Genomic DNA, 16486 nt, shown 5'->3' with positions numbered 1-16486 from the left:
ATTTTATTAAATATATCTGTTTATTTCATGAATCTGTATTGTTTAAATGCACACACACACTTTCATATATATATATATATATATATATATATATATATATATATATATATATATATATATATATATATATATATATATATATGATTCAGGAAATTTTCACAGCATGTCTGATAATATTTTTTTCTTCTGGAGAAAGTCTTATTTGTTTTATTCTGGCTAGAATAAAAGCAGTTTTAATTGTTTTTATATTTCAGAGGGGCTTATTATTCTCACTTCAACTGTATATATATATATATATATATATATATATATATATATATATATATATATATATATATATATATATATAACTGAGAAATGGATACAAATATTCATTTTCAAAATGGGTTGTACTCATATATGCTGAGTGAGCACTGTACATTTATTAATTATTAATAATAATTATTTTTCTTATTTTTTATTTATGAATAATATTATTTTAGCTCAAAGGTAGTTAAAACCCAATTCTTAAAAGAAATAAAATAAAAGAAAGGAAAAAGAAAATGTATTGCTGATGTTGGCTGTGATGATGGTGATGATGATGATGTCATATGACTGAGAGTTCCCTCGCGCGCGAGCACAAACGCTGCACCATCACGCGATTATCTCTTATCTTAATATTAATCTTACACCTTATCAGTATTGACACGTGTCTAATGACACCATAAACATAAAGAGTTAACAACTGTGCGCTGTCAGTATTTTGGTAAAGTTAACTTATCAACAAAGAGAGACCGTGTGTGGGATTTATAACCGTCGTTTATAACCGCAACATGAACTGGGTCGGAGGATCTCGGTCAGTGCTAATCTGCTAACTTCACTTTAGTTTACTAATGACTGACTTTATATCATCATACGATAAGTATTACTTAGAGGTCAACAATGATAGTTTAAACTACGTTGTATAAACTAATTAATTACATAATTCGTCTTATATTTTTCTCATTTTGACTAATTAGGAGCAGGTGTATCAAAAACAAAGACGACACGGCAAGACTGAGAGTGAGTATAATCTTCGAGTTGTTTAAATCGCTTCACATCAATTATTTGATGTTTTTAATACATTTTTTAGTGATAACACATTCATAACTTTCATAAATTGGCTTAATAACCATACTTGAATTACCTCCAGCTATTTGTATGGCGACGTTAACCTTGGTTTGTGAAATGGCGGCAAACAAAATGTCTGCGAAAATTTTTCGGTTTGAATCACATTTCTCATTTAGAGACGGGGTTATACAAAATATTAACCCCCAACAGTAAACCCACCCTTCAAATTTATGCAAAAAATCTCCAGAAATGATCGTTTACAGTGTCAAAAATTATGCTAAGTTATTGATAGTAGCCAAAGACGTAACGTTAACGTTATCATGGCTAGATTCCTGTTCTGTGGTGATTTAAAAAATCATAACAAATTCATTAAAACTGTATTTTAAATAATGTGAGGGGGGAAATTACACTCAGGTAAATTTGTATTAAATAGTAAGGATACAGTGTTTTCATTTTAGTGTTGTTTAAATTTGAAAACTATTCTCTGATTGTCTTTTCTTCCTCAAGGCGTTTTTTCAGAAGCAAAAGATGAAAAGACATACAACTCCAGACTTGAGAAAAACGCAAGAGCAGAGCACCGGAAATGTGGACCTGCTGTCGTTATTCATCGCCAACCAGCTTGCGTCGAAGAAGGAGCCAACCAGTACAATCATCGTGCACTCACAACTGAGCACAAAGCAAAACTTTTTAGGTATCATAAGCACAACCGATATGTTATTTTGTGTTTTATAGACAAACCGATAATAAATCGTTGGAATGGTCCGAATGAAACTAAACAAGTTTGGAGAAATCCCTCACAGTTTCCGCAGAGCTCTTGTCCAGCATCTGGTCCTAAGCTGAGCTTAGTCACCAATCAAAAACCGAAGAGGTATGATTTAGCACGATTGCTATTTTGTAAATATTGTTATATATACTTTATATTGGGTGTTCGTACTGTATATTGTCATTACTGTATTGTGTACCGTATACTGTCGTTCATACTATATATTGGGTGTTCGTTTCAACAGTGTAAGTAGGCCTGGCTTTAAACTCAGAAAGCATCGTCTGTCTAAATATTTCCAGTCGAAGGTAAGCTTGACTTCACAATGATGAAATCATTTTTATTTTTACTGATTTATTTGCCATGATGACAGTAAATAATAATAGACTAGATATTCTTCAAGACACTTTATACAGCTTAAAGTGACATTTAAAGGCTTAACTAGGTTAACTAGGCAGGTTAGGGTAATTAGGCAAGTCATTGATTGTTTGTTCTGTGGATTATCGGGAAATATATAGCTTAAAGGGGCTAATAATTTTGACCTTAAAATAACGTTTAAAAAGTTTAAAACTGCTTTTATTCTAGACGAACTAAAACAAATAAGACTTTCTCCAGAAGAACAAATATTATCAGACATACTGTGAACATTTCCTGAATCTGTGAAACATCATTTGGGAAATATTTAAAATGAATAAATAATACTCAAAGGGGGGCTAATAATTCTGACTTCACCTGTATTTTTGGCTTTTTGGTATCAAAAATAGATCTACTGTATGAACAAACCATTTTAACAACAAAAATAATCAAATAATACAGAAATAATCATTAAAAATAGGACAGAGCTCCTTCTCCACGCTTGTAAACAAGCTGGTTCCTGCAGTTTACATTTCCAGATAGCAACGTCATGTAAAAGGTTGCAGATGTGGATCTCAGCCCAAGGCAAGCATTCTTTGTAAAAAACAAAAACAAAAACATTTTGTTTTGTTATTTCCTGGAAACGAATGATTGTTTTGCTGTTGAAGGTCATCATTTCTCTCCTGAGGTCACATGGGTTATTTTGAAGCTGCCTAATTATAGATTATACCAACCCAGGCTCATTCTGATTACGTACCCCTGTATACATTTCTGGAGAGCATGAAATACATGCCAGGAGGTAAATTATTTTGTAGTTTTTGTTTTTTTAGATCTCAAATTTCTCTCACAAATGCCATCCGTGCCTGCTGTTCTCGAGTGAATCCACCAGAGGCCGCTGTTGACTGACTTACTGACCAATCTCCCATCCACCCTCTTCCCTAAACCTAAACGACAGTGTTTTTAAAAGCAATCCAGAAAAAGAAAAGCCCGCAAGGCAGCCTAATTTTTACCATGTATTCAGATTTTACCACATTCTCACCCTCAGGGATGCAACGATTCACCTGACTCTCGGTTCGATATGATTCAAGATACTAATCTCAAGATACTAATCTAACTAAATTGGAATTTTAAAGCAAAATCCAAACAAAAGTGAATAATGCAAACTAAAGAAGACTCTTTCATATAAACAATCTAAAACTTTTGACTCTTTGGCAGCTACATTACACATTTAAAACGAATTCCAAATCAAAAAATGACACTACAAATTAAAGAAGACAAACTAAAACTGTGAATGTGCTGGGATTTTACTTTTTAAAAAAATTAATATCAGCATATCTTTGTTTTCTAGTATAAGGTGAAGTCTGCACATTTACAATGGACTGAGATAGCTGGTGTGGAGAGGAAAGCCTTTCCTAAACCAGCAAGCATTGTGTGCTGAGGTGGTCAATAGCTCCCTCTGCTTGTGGGCACTGGCATAACATACTGATTATGATATATAATATACGATATAACAAGCAAAATATTAAAATATGCATAAACTAAATTGAAAAAAGAGAAGGTAAAAAAGAAACAATCTAATACCTGGTTCTGTATCAGCACAGCTTTCTTTTTCTGTCTGAAAAACATCTTCTACTTTTGCTATGAAAACACTGATGCACCGTGGGATCTGGCTCGCCTCACCGCTGCCATTTTAGCCTGCCGCCCCATGTGCAGGTAAAGCGAGCTTGGGCCTGTAAACACAGCGCCCCCTCTGTTCATGTATGGCAATTCATTCAACATTTGTACTGGTTTGAATCGTCACATATTTTAATCGATTTTTAACCGGCTCATGGTGAATCGTTACATCTCTACTCACCTTTTGTTTTTGTCTCACCTGCTTTCTGGAACCGTTCTTTGACGGACTTGAACCACATCGTCGTGGTCATCTCCACTCTGTCTAAAGTCCACTGACGTACATGGCGAGCTACTGGACAAACGGGTATTAACGGAAAAGCTGTCCACATGGAGGTAAGTGGTCAGCTGGTAGCGTGAAGACGAACGGCGTCATACCGCCCCGTAGCCGTTTATTTTAAATACGTTCCTCTGGCTACATAATTCATGATCTCCAGAAATGTATATAGGGCTACGTTTTCAGAATGAGCCTCTGTTGGATTATACACCACCAAAATGGGGTTTACATCGATCACTAGTTGACTTTCATGAAATTTACTCCCTTTTTGTAATCAACAAATGCAAAATAAGCCTTTTCTGAGTGAACCACTGCTTGAAATAACGGCTTATTCACCCTTAGCTGTCCCCTTTGATTGAATCGAACATGTCCGATGGCAGTGGCTCAGATAATCAACATCAGCCATCCTCCTCTTCTGCTGCCTCGAAAGCTCCAATCCAACCACATGTGCCGTTTACCCTACAGTCCACGGCAAACTCTGGAAATAGGACGTTTACACCTCAGGTGTGTTAATTTATGTGCCTTTACAACACAATACTGCAAAAACCGTTAAAAAACACGTACAATTGACTAGCTTGATGTCAAAACCACTTTAAATTGATCTAACATTGGTGTCAATAACACTTCAAAAATCGATCAGAGCACAGTACTGCAACCGTTTGGTTTGGTGGTGATTGACAGGGTGTGCGCGCCCGACATGTCTGAGGAGAGATGCGGTGGGGAGGGGTCAGAAGGGTGCGCGACGATGCCTATTTGAGGACCGGGAGGGAGACGCGAGATTACCGGGAGATCATCACTCGTTTTTGAGCATCCAGAGACTCGCGAAACTTCCCGCCCTACTCATAATTCTCTCTTCATATAGCCGTAAGCCTATTACATATCCATAACACACTGTGATATAACCGCGCTCGGATCGGATCGCTTTCTCACTGCAATCAAACCGCTCCAGGGTTCGTTTCAATCGAGCCGAGACCACCTCATTCAAGCGATCTCGGAGCGATTACTTTGGCGCGGAACAGAGCGCGATTGCCCTGTTCACATATGCCAAACGAACCGTGCTAACAGGGCAAACGAGACACGTTCCGAAACAAAAGTGTAGGTGTGAAAGCACCCTTAGATGTCAATTTAAAGTGATTTTGACATCAATGAAGTTGACAATATTTGTAGTATTACGAAATCCAGTGTAACTTTTAAATATGCAATTGAAGCTTCCAGATGAACAGAACTTTTCCTTGTAATACCTTTTGTGTCATTACTTTGGTGGTCAAAAGGGCATCAAGGTTTTGACATCAAATCCATTTGCATGCTTGATGTCAATTTGATGCCATTTTGACATCAAGATGTCCGCCAGATCAATAGCTGCGTCCCAAATCGCATACTTCTGCACTATTCTACGCCATTTTGTAGTATGAATAGTGTAAGTAGTGCGTTCACACTGAAAACTAAAATGAAGTGTGTAATGATGGACACTTAACGCACTCAACGACCGCAGATTTGTAGCGGAAGGGGCGGATCTATCGGACGCACATGTTGAATAACTATATTTGTTTTGGATGATGAAAGCAAAATTCTCCTACGAGAGTGATTATAGCGCCTCCCGATGGTGAATGCGGTTATACTCACGGCAGGTATTATTTGATAATTCGGTCGTTTATTTCACTGATTTGGCGACCGTCAAACGTCATCAGGGAAACGGTTTGAATTTCCGCTTAGTAAAAAAACATTAGCGTGGCATTTGGGACGACACTACATACATATACTATCCTGTTGAGTGTGTAAGTGCAAAAGTACATAGTGCATTAGTGTATAGTGTGCCATTTGGGACGCAGCTAATGGTCACCAGTTACATACTTCAAACTATCTTATTTTTTGTTCAACGGAAGAAAAAAACTCAAAACAAACTTTTAGAAGTACTTGAGGGTGAATAAACAGTGAGTAAATGTCTTGACATTTTCCTTCATTCTTCCAGCCACTTCCACATTCTTCCACAAAGCCCAACAATCCATGGCTCCATATGGATTCACAACAAAACGTCTTACAAAACAGTCCAGCGATTAGATTTCAGTTTGAGAGCCCATTACCAAAGTGGGTACAATGATGTTTCCGCAGTCTAATACAAGATAATATGAATGTGAAGGTGCATGCAACACTGAATAATCCTCCTCTGTTGCAGTCGAGAGATGGGAGAGACTTCAGACTTCTTTCCACTGAGCTGTTTAAAGAGCAGCGAGGACACTGACAATGAAGGTACAAAACAAATGTAGTTGCAAGCGGAAACTTTGACTCCATTATGCTTGCCTTGTTTACTGTTTGTTGCTAGGTTACCAATACTAAAGTCAGCCACTCTAATGCCGCGTTCACACCAAACGCAACACTTTCGCATTGCTTTATTGTCTCTAAAGTGTTTGCGTGTTGTTTTTTTCTGCATGTTCGTGTCAAACACATCGCACATTGCCCATCATTCACAGTGTAAAACTTCTATTCATGCATTCGCATTGACTTTGTGTGCAACTCAGACGCGCAAATATCTAGTGATGTTTTGTAAACAAAATTGGGGAGGAGTATGCGCAGAGGTTTTGACAAGGCTAGTTCATTGTTACAATCTCTCTATTATCCAGTCAGCTTAAGACTAAACTCCTATAAAAACCACTTCTATTTTCTCTCGACTTTCAACATCCCTCTACCACCCCAGCTCCACATTTTTAAACCTGATTCTGCTTATATTTTGGAGCGGGGGGGGGGGGGGGGGTGTGTTATGAGGCCAGGCTAGACACTGTGCTTGGACCTCTATCTCTCTCACCCTCCTGACAAGGGAAATAACATGAGTTTGGGGTGTCTTTCCAAGCATAAAGCCCTCTCCTCGCATAAGATGCATATAATATTCATTCAACATATCTGTAAGTATGCACACAGCAACAATACTCAGGTAAGCTTAGGCGGGTGATACGATGCTCAATTGGTACTAATGGACCCCAAAGTGTGCCAAGAAAATCTCCCCCACACAATTACACCACAGCCCAAACCACTGATACAAGGCAGGATGGATCCATGCTTTCATGTTGTGAGCCGAGCATCCGAATGTGTCAGCAGAAATGGAGACTCATCAGAGCAGGCAGCGTTTCTCCAATCTTCTATTGTCCACTTTTGGTGAGCCTGTGTGAATTGTAGCCTCAGTGTTTTTAGCTGACAGGAGCGGCACCCGGTGTGCTCTTCTGCTGCTGTAGCCCATCCGCCTCAAGGTGGGACGTGTTGTTTGTCCTCGGTTGTAACGAGTGCCTATTTGAGTTACTGTTGCCTTTCTATCAGCTGGAACCAGTCTGGCCATTCTCCTCTGACCTCTGGCATCAACAAGGCATTTGCGCCCACAGCACTGCCGCTCACTGGAAACTTTCTATTTTTCAGACCATTCTCTGTAAACCCTAGAGATGGTTGTGCGTGAAAATCCCAGTAGATCAGCAGTTTCTGAAATACTCAGACCAGCCCGTCTGGCACCAACAACCACGCCACGTTCAAAGTCTCTTAAATCCTCTTTCTTTCCCATTCTGATGCTCGGTATTAACTGCAGCAGATCGTCTTGACCATGTCTAAATGCTGCCATGTAAATGGCTGATTAGAGTTGTGCATTAACGAGCATCTAGACAGGTGTACCTAATAAAGTGGCCGGTGAGTTTATAAACATTTGGAATTTTTTTTTCCATTTTTGCAGATTTTGAAAATAATTGCTTTACGTTAGGAAGGAGACCAGGCAACCGCCACACGTATACTCCCACTTTCAGAACACAATTCCGCCACATGCAAGAAAAAAATCAAATGCAGTTTGATTCGAGGCCATAAAATATTACAACAAGCTATAAACGCAAAAACGAGACCATAAAATAAAACGCTTACAATATTTAAGTAAATGAGTTAAAAAATGTGAGTTTAGATCCAAAAGCTTCTAAGTGCTGCTTGATTTTTCTCAGCCTCCTATGTTTACGTTCAATTATTACATTTTTATGGTCACAAATATGTTCTTTTTATTACATTTTAGTAATGTAGTAACTGAATATAGACATGGGAGGCTGGGAAAATGCTGATTTTAGAAGAAAATCTCAGAAAGCACTTTATTTTTTGCATCTGAACTCTTCTTATACTGTATATTTTGTGAAATTTTGTTTTACAATTTAAGCTGTTTTATTATTTCAGAAATATTTGTTTTCTACTTAAAGATTAAACAGCATTCAAAGAAAGCTTTTGTCAAATGAGTGTCTCTACTTTAACTTTTAAATTTCAAAAGTTTAACATTTTTTAAAATTCAAATACTACATTTACTTGTCTAAAAATAGATATGGGCTGCGTCGGAAACCGCCTACTATTCAGTAGGTACTGCATTTGAATGTAAACGTACTACTCAGCCATTAGAAAAGTACGCTCTATACAGTATGAACGTGAAAAGTATGAATGGAATTCGGACGTACTACATCCGCCATTTTGTCATAGTCACGTGACCTACCTGCGTCAATTGCGTCGCTTTACTCCCATTCATGAATTCGCTTGCGCGGCATCATGGGATAGTGCAGCGTGCATGGAATGCGCACTTACCTAAATAGTAAGTCATCCGGGTACTACTCGCATACTGATTTTCGAATTCTATGAATTCGAACATACTACTAGGCTCGCATACTGATTTTAGCGTACTATATAGTATGGAAGTATGCGGTTTCGGACGCAGCCATGGTGTAAAGAACAACTCTATCCGCTTGTTAAGTGGTGACGTATGTAATACTGTTTCCGAGTCCAAGCCGCCATTCATTTGAGTGGAGAAATCATTCGTTTATGATCACGTTTTATTCCTATCACACATTAAAGTTAATTTTATATAAAATCATAGTGTACACAACAATCTCTGGGCTTGCTGCATAACAAATACCAAAACTTTAACAATTTACTTTTAACAAATTACTTTTTGGCCATCGGATATTAGGCATCGACATGTGATCGTGACTTTCGAAAGTATTAAATCGCTTTGTAAACGTTTATTATTACCATTTCATGAGTCTCCCCATTCAGTTGAATAGAGCGCTTGGACCCGGAAGCCGCTTCGTGTGACGTCACACTTAACAAGCGGATAGCTTTCAAAGCCGTCATTAACTAAAAATGTAGCCGTTATTTTAATGGTTTAGTTATAATTATAGTATAATGTTCCTTTAACAATATCTTACAAATACAAAAATAATAGCATCAGTGCAAGTCTTAAGTAGTAATACATGTAGTGACTGAATGTTAGTATATCTTAATAACTATAGTTATTAACATTTCCAGGCCTCCATGAGCTGTCCAGAGTATGTCATGTGGTCTCTGACTGATTACTCTCTTATATCTTGCAGTGTTTTCCTCATTCACTTCTTGTGACAGATCTGAAAAGATGGAAAACAGTGGATTCTTCTCAATGCAGGTATAAAACACACGCCGGTGCATTTTTCAGAGTCGTATATAGAGTAAATACAGGCGTGGACAAAGTTGTTTTACCCTTTAAATGTTGTCCAGTTTCATTAGTTTGCCTTTGTCTACAAAAGTAATATCTGATTTTTATTCATTTATTTTCAGTAATTTCTTGATGAATCATTTCAGTGACCGCTGTAGTTTTTCTTTCTGCAGTGGAAGGGTACCAACAATTAACAATATATCATGCAATATATAAAATATTTAGTAGGGTAAGTTTATTAACATGTGGATCAATCATTTGATTGGTTCATTTAGAAGGAAGTAAACTGCTCATGCACTATATTGGAGGTTTAAATTGTGCTATCATTTGTAAGGAAATACTGCCCCTTTGTGGTTAAAGCAGACACATGTGCGTTGATGTCTCATAAACAGAGGAATTTGACTTTATTTTCTGATCAAAGATCAGCTTTTTCCTCCCAAAAATGTTGTACTTGGAATCAGATTTTTTTCACTAAAAGAAATATTTATTGTTGGGTTAAAATTGTGATTACTTTTATGATGACATCATATTACTTTGCGTAACTTTGTGCTATTTATTTTGATATGAAATCTTTTAAAATACACGCACAGCACAAGTATGTTCTAATATTGTAAAAAATAAATATATATATATATATATATAATTTTTTTTTTTTAATGTTCAATAAAATAAAATAGTAATGAAAATACTATGTCCAATAAAAATTGTTAAGGTTTATGACCTTTAAAAAAGATATCTCAAAACAGTTTTAATAATTAAAAATTATTTATTATTTTTTTGGAAATGTACAATTATTTTATTGTAATTATTTAACATTTATAAGCAATGTTAATTATTTAACATTGATAAGCATGAAAAAGTATGCCATCGGAAGTAAATAAGAACCCAACAGGCTCAGGATGTCAACATGATGATAATTATGATGAAGTATGTCATTAGAAGTAAATAAGTAGGTCAATTTATAGAAATATTACACTTACGTTTATAATTGGGATTATTATTGCATTAATTAAAATAGAAAACAAGTCATTTCATCAGTGTCATGATAGTATTTACTATAAAATGTTAGGTAATTTACACAAAACTATTTATTAAATGTAATGGTCCTATAAAATCAGCTCTTGTTTTAATTAAATCTACCGACTGAATCATTTTATGACTGTGAAGTTCTCTTTTGATGGACAGAAAGAAGAACATCTGTTCATCCGCCAGTCCTCCCACTCCTTCCTAGTCCATTCTGAAGAAACTCTCAGAACAGGCAACACGTACTTACCAGTGAAAAACAAAACGCCAGCACCTTCACCAGCTCCATCCTGCAGACAGGTGGCGAAATCCACTCGACATTGTCAAACTCAGGTAAAACCCAGCAGTCAAATGAACACTGGACCACAACATGAGGCGTAAAAATAAGCTTGCACTATCTCATCTGCAGACTCGAGCACCAAGGCATGAAGAAAAAACTCGAACAACCTTGGACAAAGAAACGCAAACAGCAGCTTCATTTTACCGGGACGTTTCAGTCCAGTGTTCACTTCTTCCTGACAGATCCACAAGGCGGCAGTCTTTTCCTCAGCTGCTCGGTCATGTCACGCTTCATTCTCCAAAGGAAGGGCACAGAAGAACCAGAAGTAGACCATCAGGGCATTCGAAATCACAACCAGACCTCTCCTTTCGCAGTCTTCGCCGTCAGAGGAGCGCCAAAAGAGATCTGACGTCTGCTGTGGAAGGTTCAGGCCCCAAATCCTCAGGTATATGAATAACTTGAAACCTCACCAAACACCTTTTAGCAGATGGACACTCTGACATTACTTGTCAGCCAGTTCTTTTCAATAAAGATGAACTAAATGAATGGCCAAAGTCTTCTGAAGCTCTAACAATCAAACATTCAAGTCTCTATGTAATCATTTACAAGCGTAGATGAATGCAACAAAGCAAATATGCAAATGAAATGTACAGTGCTTTATGGGTTTTCTGGGGAGTCTAACAATATTTAGGTACAATAATTAAAATAATGGTGGCTCAGTCGCTTCAAAGCAGGAAGGTCGCTAGTCTAGTTGGCATTTCTATGTGGAGTTTGCATGTTTTCCCCATGTTGGCATGGGTTTCCTCCGGGTGCTCCGGTTTCCCCAAACACATGTGCTATAGGGGAATTGATCGACTAAATTGGCCGTAGTGTATGAGTGTGTATGGGTGTTTCACAGTACTAGGTTGCAGCTAGAAGGGTAAAACATATGCTGGAATAGTTGGCGGTTCATTCCACTGTGGTGACCTGAAATAGAAAATAAGTTGAAGGAATTGAGTAATTAAACTAATCAAATGTAAAATACCCCTGTAGTCTTGATCAATTAAATAAATGAGATTATTTTTGTAGTTTAAGCTATGAATATTATCATGGATTGTGTCTGAATATACTTTAAATTCACTTACAAAGTCACAAAATGAATGCAGATGATAAATCTTCGCTACCTTATGTTTAACTTTGAAATCTCGTCTTCCAAACGGTGGCTTCATGTCAACTATTATCTTTGAATTATTTATCAAATATTGTCCTCAAACTATTTGACTATTGATCAAACTTTGATGTTTGTTAAAATCGCTTATTTAAAATGAGCTGAAACAACATTCTTCAGTTTTTGAGGGAGGGCAACTTTATTATTTTATGTTCTTGCCATTTAAGTAACTAATAAGTGAACTTAGTTCCTTCATGTTGTCCCAACACAAATTGATTGATGGAGCCCAGCAGTTTTACAGTGTATGAATGAAGGAACTGTATACTTTTATTTAGCAATGATGCATTCTTGCAGTGATCCAGAAATCCAGAATAATCACAGTGTTCATTCAAACATTTTGGAGGACAACTATGCGCCGACATATCATCATGGTGTTCACTGTGACCCGAGTTCAATACCCTGCCCGAGGTCCTTTGCTGACCTTTCCTCTCTCTCTGCTCCCAACTATTATATCACTGCACTATTCAATCCATTAAAAGGTTAAAAAACATGATAAAAACTATTTAACTTGAGCAGCAATCAACTATTTCAAAGGACCATATGACACTGAAGTTTTCAGTAAAAAATGCTTAAAAAATGAAACGGAATTAAAAAGAAAAAAAAAAAACTTTACTTTAAAAAAATGGAAAGGCAAATTTTACAACTCCCCTACAGTTGAACAGCTGAGTTTTGCCATTTCTGAATCCATCCAAGTACTTTTAGCTTAGCTTAGCATAACTAATTAGAGTATTAGCATCTCACTCGAAAATTCAAAACGAGTTTTGATGGTTTTCCTATTTAAAGCTTGACTCTTCTGTAGTCATGTATTAAGACCGACAAAAAAATGAAAAGTTAGTATTGTCTAGACCAGGGTTTTTCAAAGTCTAAGACAGTGGGCCTCCCTTTTGACAAAACTTATCCATTGGCGCCCCCTCCTCCCAAACACGCACGCACACACACACACACACACACACACACACACGCACGCACACACACATATATATATATATATAGAAAATATATGTCTTTATATATACAGTATATATAAAGACACAGACAGATGTCAGACTGTTAACTCACTTTTATCATCATTTGCATCAATTATTTACAGAGTAATAACAAGTATTTTAATATAACGTTTTTAAAACTAGGATGATGGTTCAATATGAATAGAACAGATCCAAGAACTGTCCATCCCAGTCAAAACAGTCGAAGTTTAGCGGGTCTCATGCTGTCATTAGCCAAAATATTTTGACAAACCATACATAAAGGTCGTGGTTCATCAGCTGGCCCTGTCAACGTAAATCCTAAACTCAAATACTGATCATCATATCGTTGTCTTTTGGGTTTAAGCCCTGAACTTGAAGGCTTTTGTGGCGAGGGGGCGTGGCGGAGAGCCGTGGGAACGGAGTGAGGCCACCGCGTAAGTGGATACACCTGTGGTGCGCACCTGCCTCAGATCCCACGGAAGGAGCTCTGGAGCATAAAAGGAGGAACGAGGGCAGAGGAAGCCGAGAGAGGAACGGGCCTGGACATATTTTACTTTTGCTTTCAGTTTGACGGCAGTCTCCGTGAGGATCTGGGGTGGGGTCTCAGAAACCGACCCATTGTATTAGCAGGCATATACCTGTATTGGCGGGCTTGCCAAACAGAAGCGAATTCACAGCTATGGCCTTCTGGGTAAAAAAGGTTTTCTTATATTTGACGTAGTATTTTTTTTGCTTTGTTTAATTAAAACGTTTAAATATAATAAAAAATACATATAATAATTAAACTTAATAATTATATTTTTATTATATGATGTTTTTTCCCACGCCTCCCCTGACATGCTCTGGCGCCCCCCAGGGGAGGCGCGCCTCACACTTTGAAAACCCCTGGTCTAGGACGATGTGTTGAGAGCTATACTCTCATTCTGGCGTATTAATCAAGGAAATTTACTGCCGTACCATGGCTGCAGCAAATGCATTGATATTAAATAGCACCTGTTATAGTACAGGATGTCCACGGGGTCTTTAAAAGAAGCTTATAAATCAATTATGAGAAAGTTAAGGCTCTTAAAAGCTATTAGAAAGTTGTTAACCGTTTTTATGAGGTCTTAACTTTTGTTCGTCCAAAGTGTTTGACTCCAAAAAAGCTTAAAAATGTTTATTTTCCTCCTAATATTAACAACGACGTACTCCATCTACATTTTTGGTTCAGGCCGGGGGCGCGACCTGCCAAGCTCCTTCGTCCGGGTGATGTCTTGTAATTTGCGACAAACGCGGTAAGGTAATGTGCCCTCTCCACGTGTAGTGACATTATAGAGCAAAACAGACGGTAAAACGAGAGAATAAAAGTTTGGCTATGGACGGTACATCAGCAAAGCGTGCGGAGGTTATCTGGCCACTTTGCCGTGGACGAATCACCACACACTGAACTCAAAGGCATTTCAGATGTTTTCAGGTTGCTGTTTGCGGATTACGACAGCTAAGACATTCACCTTTGGCAAAGACAAAACTGGTTACATCATGAGATTTGGGCGAGCACACTACTTTAAGCAGCAGCTCGTTTGTGTTAATGTTCGACGAGTCTCTCAATCAGTCAACAAACAAGAAGCGGCTCGACGTACGTGTTCGTTTTTGGGATAATAAAGCTAAATGTGTCAGATATTTAAATAAATCTTGGTTTCATTTATTCCTCCAAGCTTTGTTTCTTTCGAGCTCATCTAAGTTGTGTTGCATGGTTTATTTAACTACAGCTGTTTAACAACGACTGTTTATTAAGTTAAAGGTTTGATACTGATTAAAACTTGAAGTGACGATGAGGTCCTAAAATATTCTGAGGTCTTTAAAAAGTCTGAAAAGGTGTTGGAATTACCTTTAGGATTGAATTAAATGAGAGAAATTGTTAAAAAACATGCACTCTTTGATCATTTTTGAGTGAGATGCTAATGGTCTAATCTGATTCAATGATCTATGCTAAGCTAAGCTAAAAGTGCTACAATCATGGTAAATCTCAACTGTTTAACTGTAGTTGTAAAATGAGCATTTTTTAGAAAAATGCTAGTTTATAAGTCTACAGTGTGTTTATTAGTGTTTGCTTTTCTCCAGAACAGATAAAGAGGCAGCAATGGGAATGCAGAATCAAACTGCCCAGGTGTGACGACCCGAGATATGAAAATGTGTGGCAACACCCTGTCAAGGACGTCAGGCGCGTAACAGAATCTGTAAATGAGACGAAGACCTCACAGCGGAAACAGGTGTGAAAGGAGAATCTGCTGACATGTTAAAGCAGAGGAAGAGTCAGAGCGCTGTATGCTATATATCTTTATTGTTGTTTCCAAGTACATCTTCAAGTTTTCAAAGTTCATATATTCAGTCGTATATAATATAAATCTAGCAAAACATTTACAGCAACGGTAATCAAATACTGTACAGCACAACGTTTGTCCTCACTAGGTTCTATCAACAGTAGAAAGGCTGCATTTTGTTCGACGTTACAAAATAAAAACATACAAACAAACTAAAGACAAAGAGCATCCACACACTCAGAAACTGTGTTCAATGGTGCAGGTTGTTCCAACACAAATCTAGAAGTCAAACACATGAAGCTGTTCAATAAAACTCTATAGTACATCACACATGTCCACTGAAACCTTTCATTATGTCACTTCTTGGACTCGACTTGACGCAGTTCATTTTATGTTAGACATTTGTTTTCTTAAAGAGATAGTTCACCCACAAGTTCTAGAATTCTATTCTGTTTTATTTAAGAATTTTCATGGACAGTAGATCAAAGCGCAGCCTTGGGCTAGAGGGGGTCCGGTTCGGGGAGCACAGGATTTCATCTGTTTTTCGCAGGAGATGTTGTTCTGTTGGCTTCACTGGACATGGATCTTCAGCATGCAGTGGGCGAGGTGTTCATACAGTCATGGAATACCTGGAAAAGTCATGGAATTTTCCAGGCCTGGAAAAGTTTTTGGAAAAACAGAAAAACCCACTAGGTTTTGGAAAAGTCATGGAATTTACATTTAGTCATTTAGCAGATGTATTCCCGCCGACCTTCCGCATGGGAGTCGGTTGCTCCACCAAGGAGGCTAAAGACTATGTCCTCTATCGTCTGTTGCTAGAGCACCTTTAGAGGTCAGAGGAGTGAGGTTTACCTGCACAGCACTTACTGGCTGGCCTCTGCTACACTCACCACCCTAAACCTCACTCTCATCCGGGTCACGGCACCAATGTAACCCTGGCGATCCTACACCACCCAACCAACTCCGAGCTGAGATCGAACCGGTGACCTTCCGCATGCTCTAACAAGTAGGCTGAAGACCATGGTCTCTATCGTCTGTCGCTAGAGCACCTTTAGAGGTCAGAGGAGTGAAGTTTACCTGCACAGCACTTACT

General features: G+C 37.9%; 2 protein-coding genes across 4 annotated transcripts in view; both read left to right on the top strand.

Annotated features, from left to right (window-relative positions):
- Window positions 1-16486, top strand: part of slco1d1 (solute carrier organic anion transporter family, member 1D1) — a 790174-nt gene that overhangs the window by 459351 nt on the left and 314337 nt on the right. The gene's annotated exons all lie outside the window — the stretch shown is intronic.
- redic1 (regulator of DNA class I crossover intermediates 1) lies at window positions 503-15721 on the top strand. Of its 3 annotated transcripts, none has more exons than XM_087250029.1 (12): window positions 503-835; window positions 999-1041; window positions 1597-1732; window positions 1822-1957; window positions 2097-2157; window positions 4494-4655; window positions 6121-6236; window positions 6325-6398; window positions 9518-9585; window positions 10801-10971; window positions 11048-11363; window positions 15194-15721. In XM_087250029.1, exons 1-12 carry the CDS (start codon window positions 813-815, stop codon window positions 15346-15348), a joined length of 1461 nt encoding a protein of 486 aa, XP_087106155.1. In that variant the 5' UTR covers window positions 503-812; the 3' UTR covers window positions 15349-15721. The 3 variants fall into 3 exon arrangements, 2 of the variants coding, with proteins under 2 accessions (XP_087106155.1, XP_087106156.1); XM_087250030.1 differs by having other exon boundaries at window positions 514-835; window positions 15199-15721; XR_015484092.2 differs by lacking the exons at window positions 9518-9585; window positions 10801-10971; window positions 11048-11363; window positions 15194-15721 and adding an exon at window positions 7342-7390 and having other exon boundaries at window positions 547-835; window positions 6325-7263.

Source organism: Danio rerio, chromosome 4 (assembly GCF_052040795.2).
Source record: "Danio rerio strain M-AB ecotype USA chromosome 4, GRCz13ab, whole genome shotgun sequence".
NCBI classification, from domain to species: domain Eukaryota; kingdom Metazoa; phylum Chordata; class Actinopteri; order Cypriniformes; family Danionidae; genus Danio; species Danio rerio.
Note: the sequence above shows the minus strand (reverse complement) of the source record. Positions and strands in the feature narration are given on the sequence as shown.

What these genes read in the sequence shown, in the direction of transcription:
- redic1 (XM_087250029.1), top strand. Translation starts at nt 813, where the DNA reads ATGAACTGGGTCGGAGGATCTCG. An exon ending in AACTGGGTCGGAGGATCTCG is followed by an intron (nt 836 to 998) that starts GTCAGTGCTAAT and finishes TTGACTAATTAG; the next exon opens with GAGCAGGTGTATCAAAAACA. An exon ending in GTGGATTCTTCTCAATGCAG is followed by an intron (nt 9,586 to 10,800) that starts GTATAAAACACA and finishes TTTGATGGACAG; the next exon opens with AAAGAAGAACATCTGTTCAT.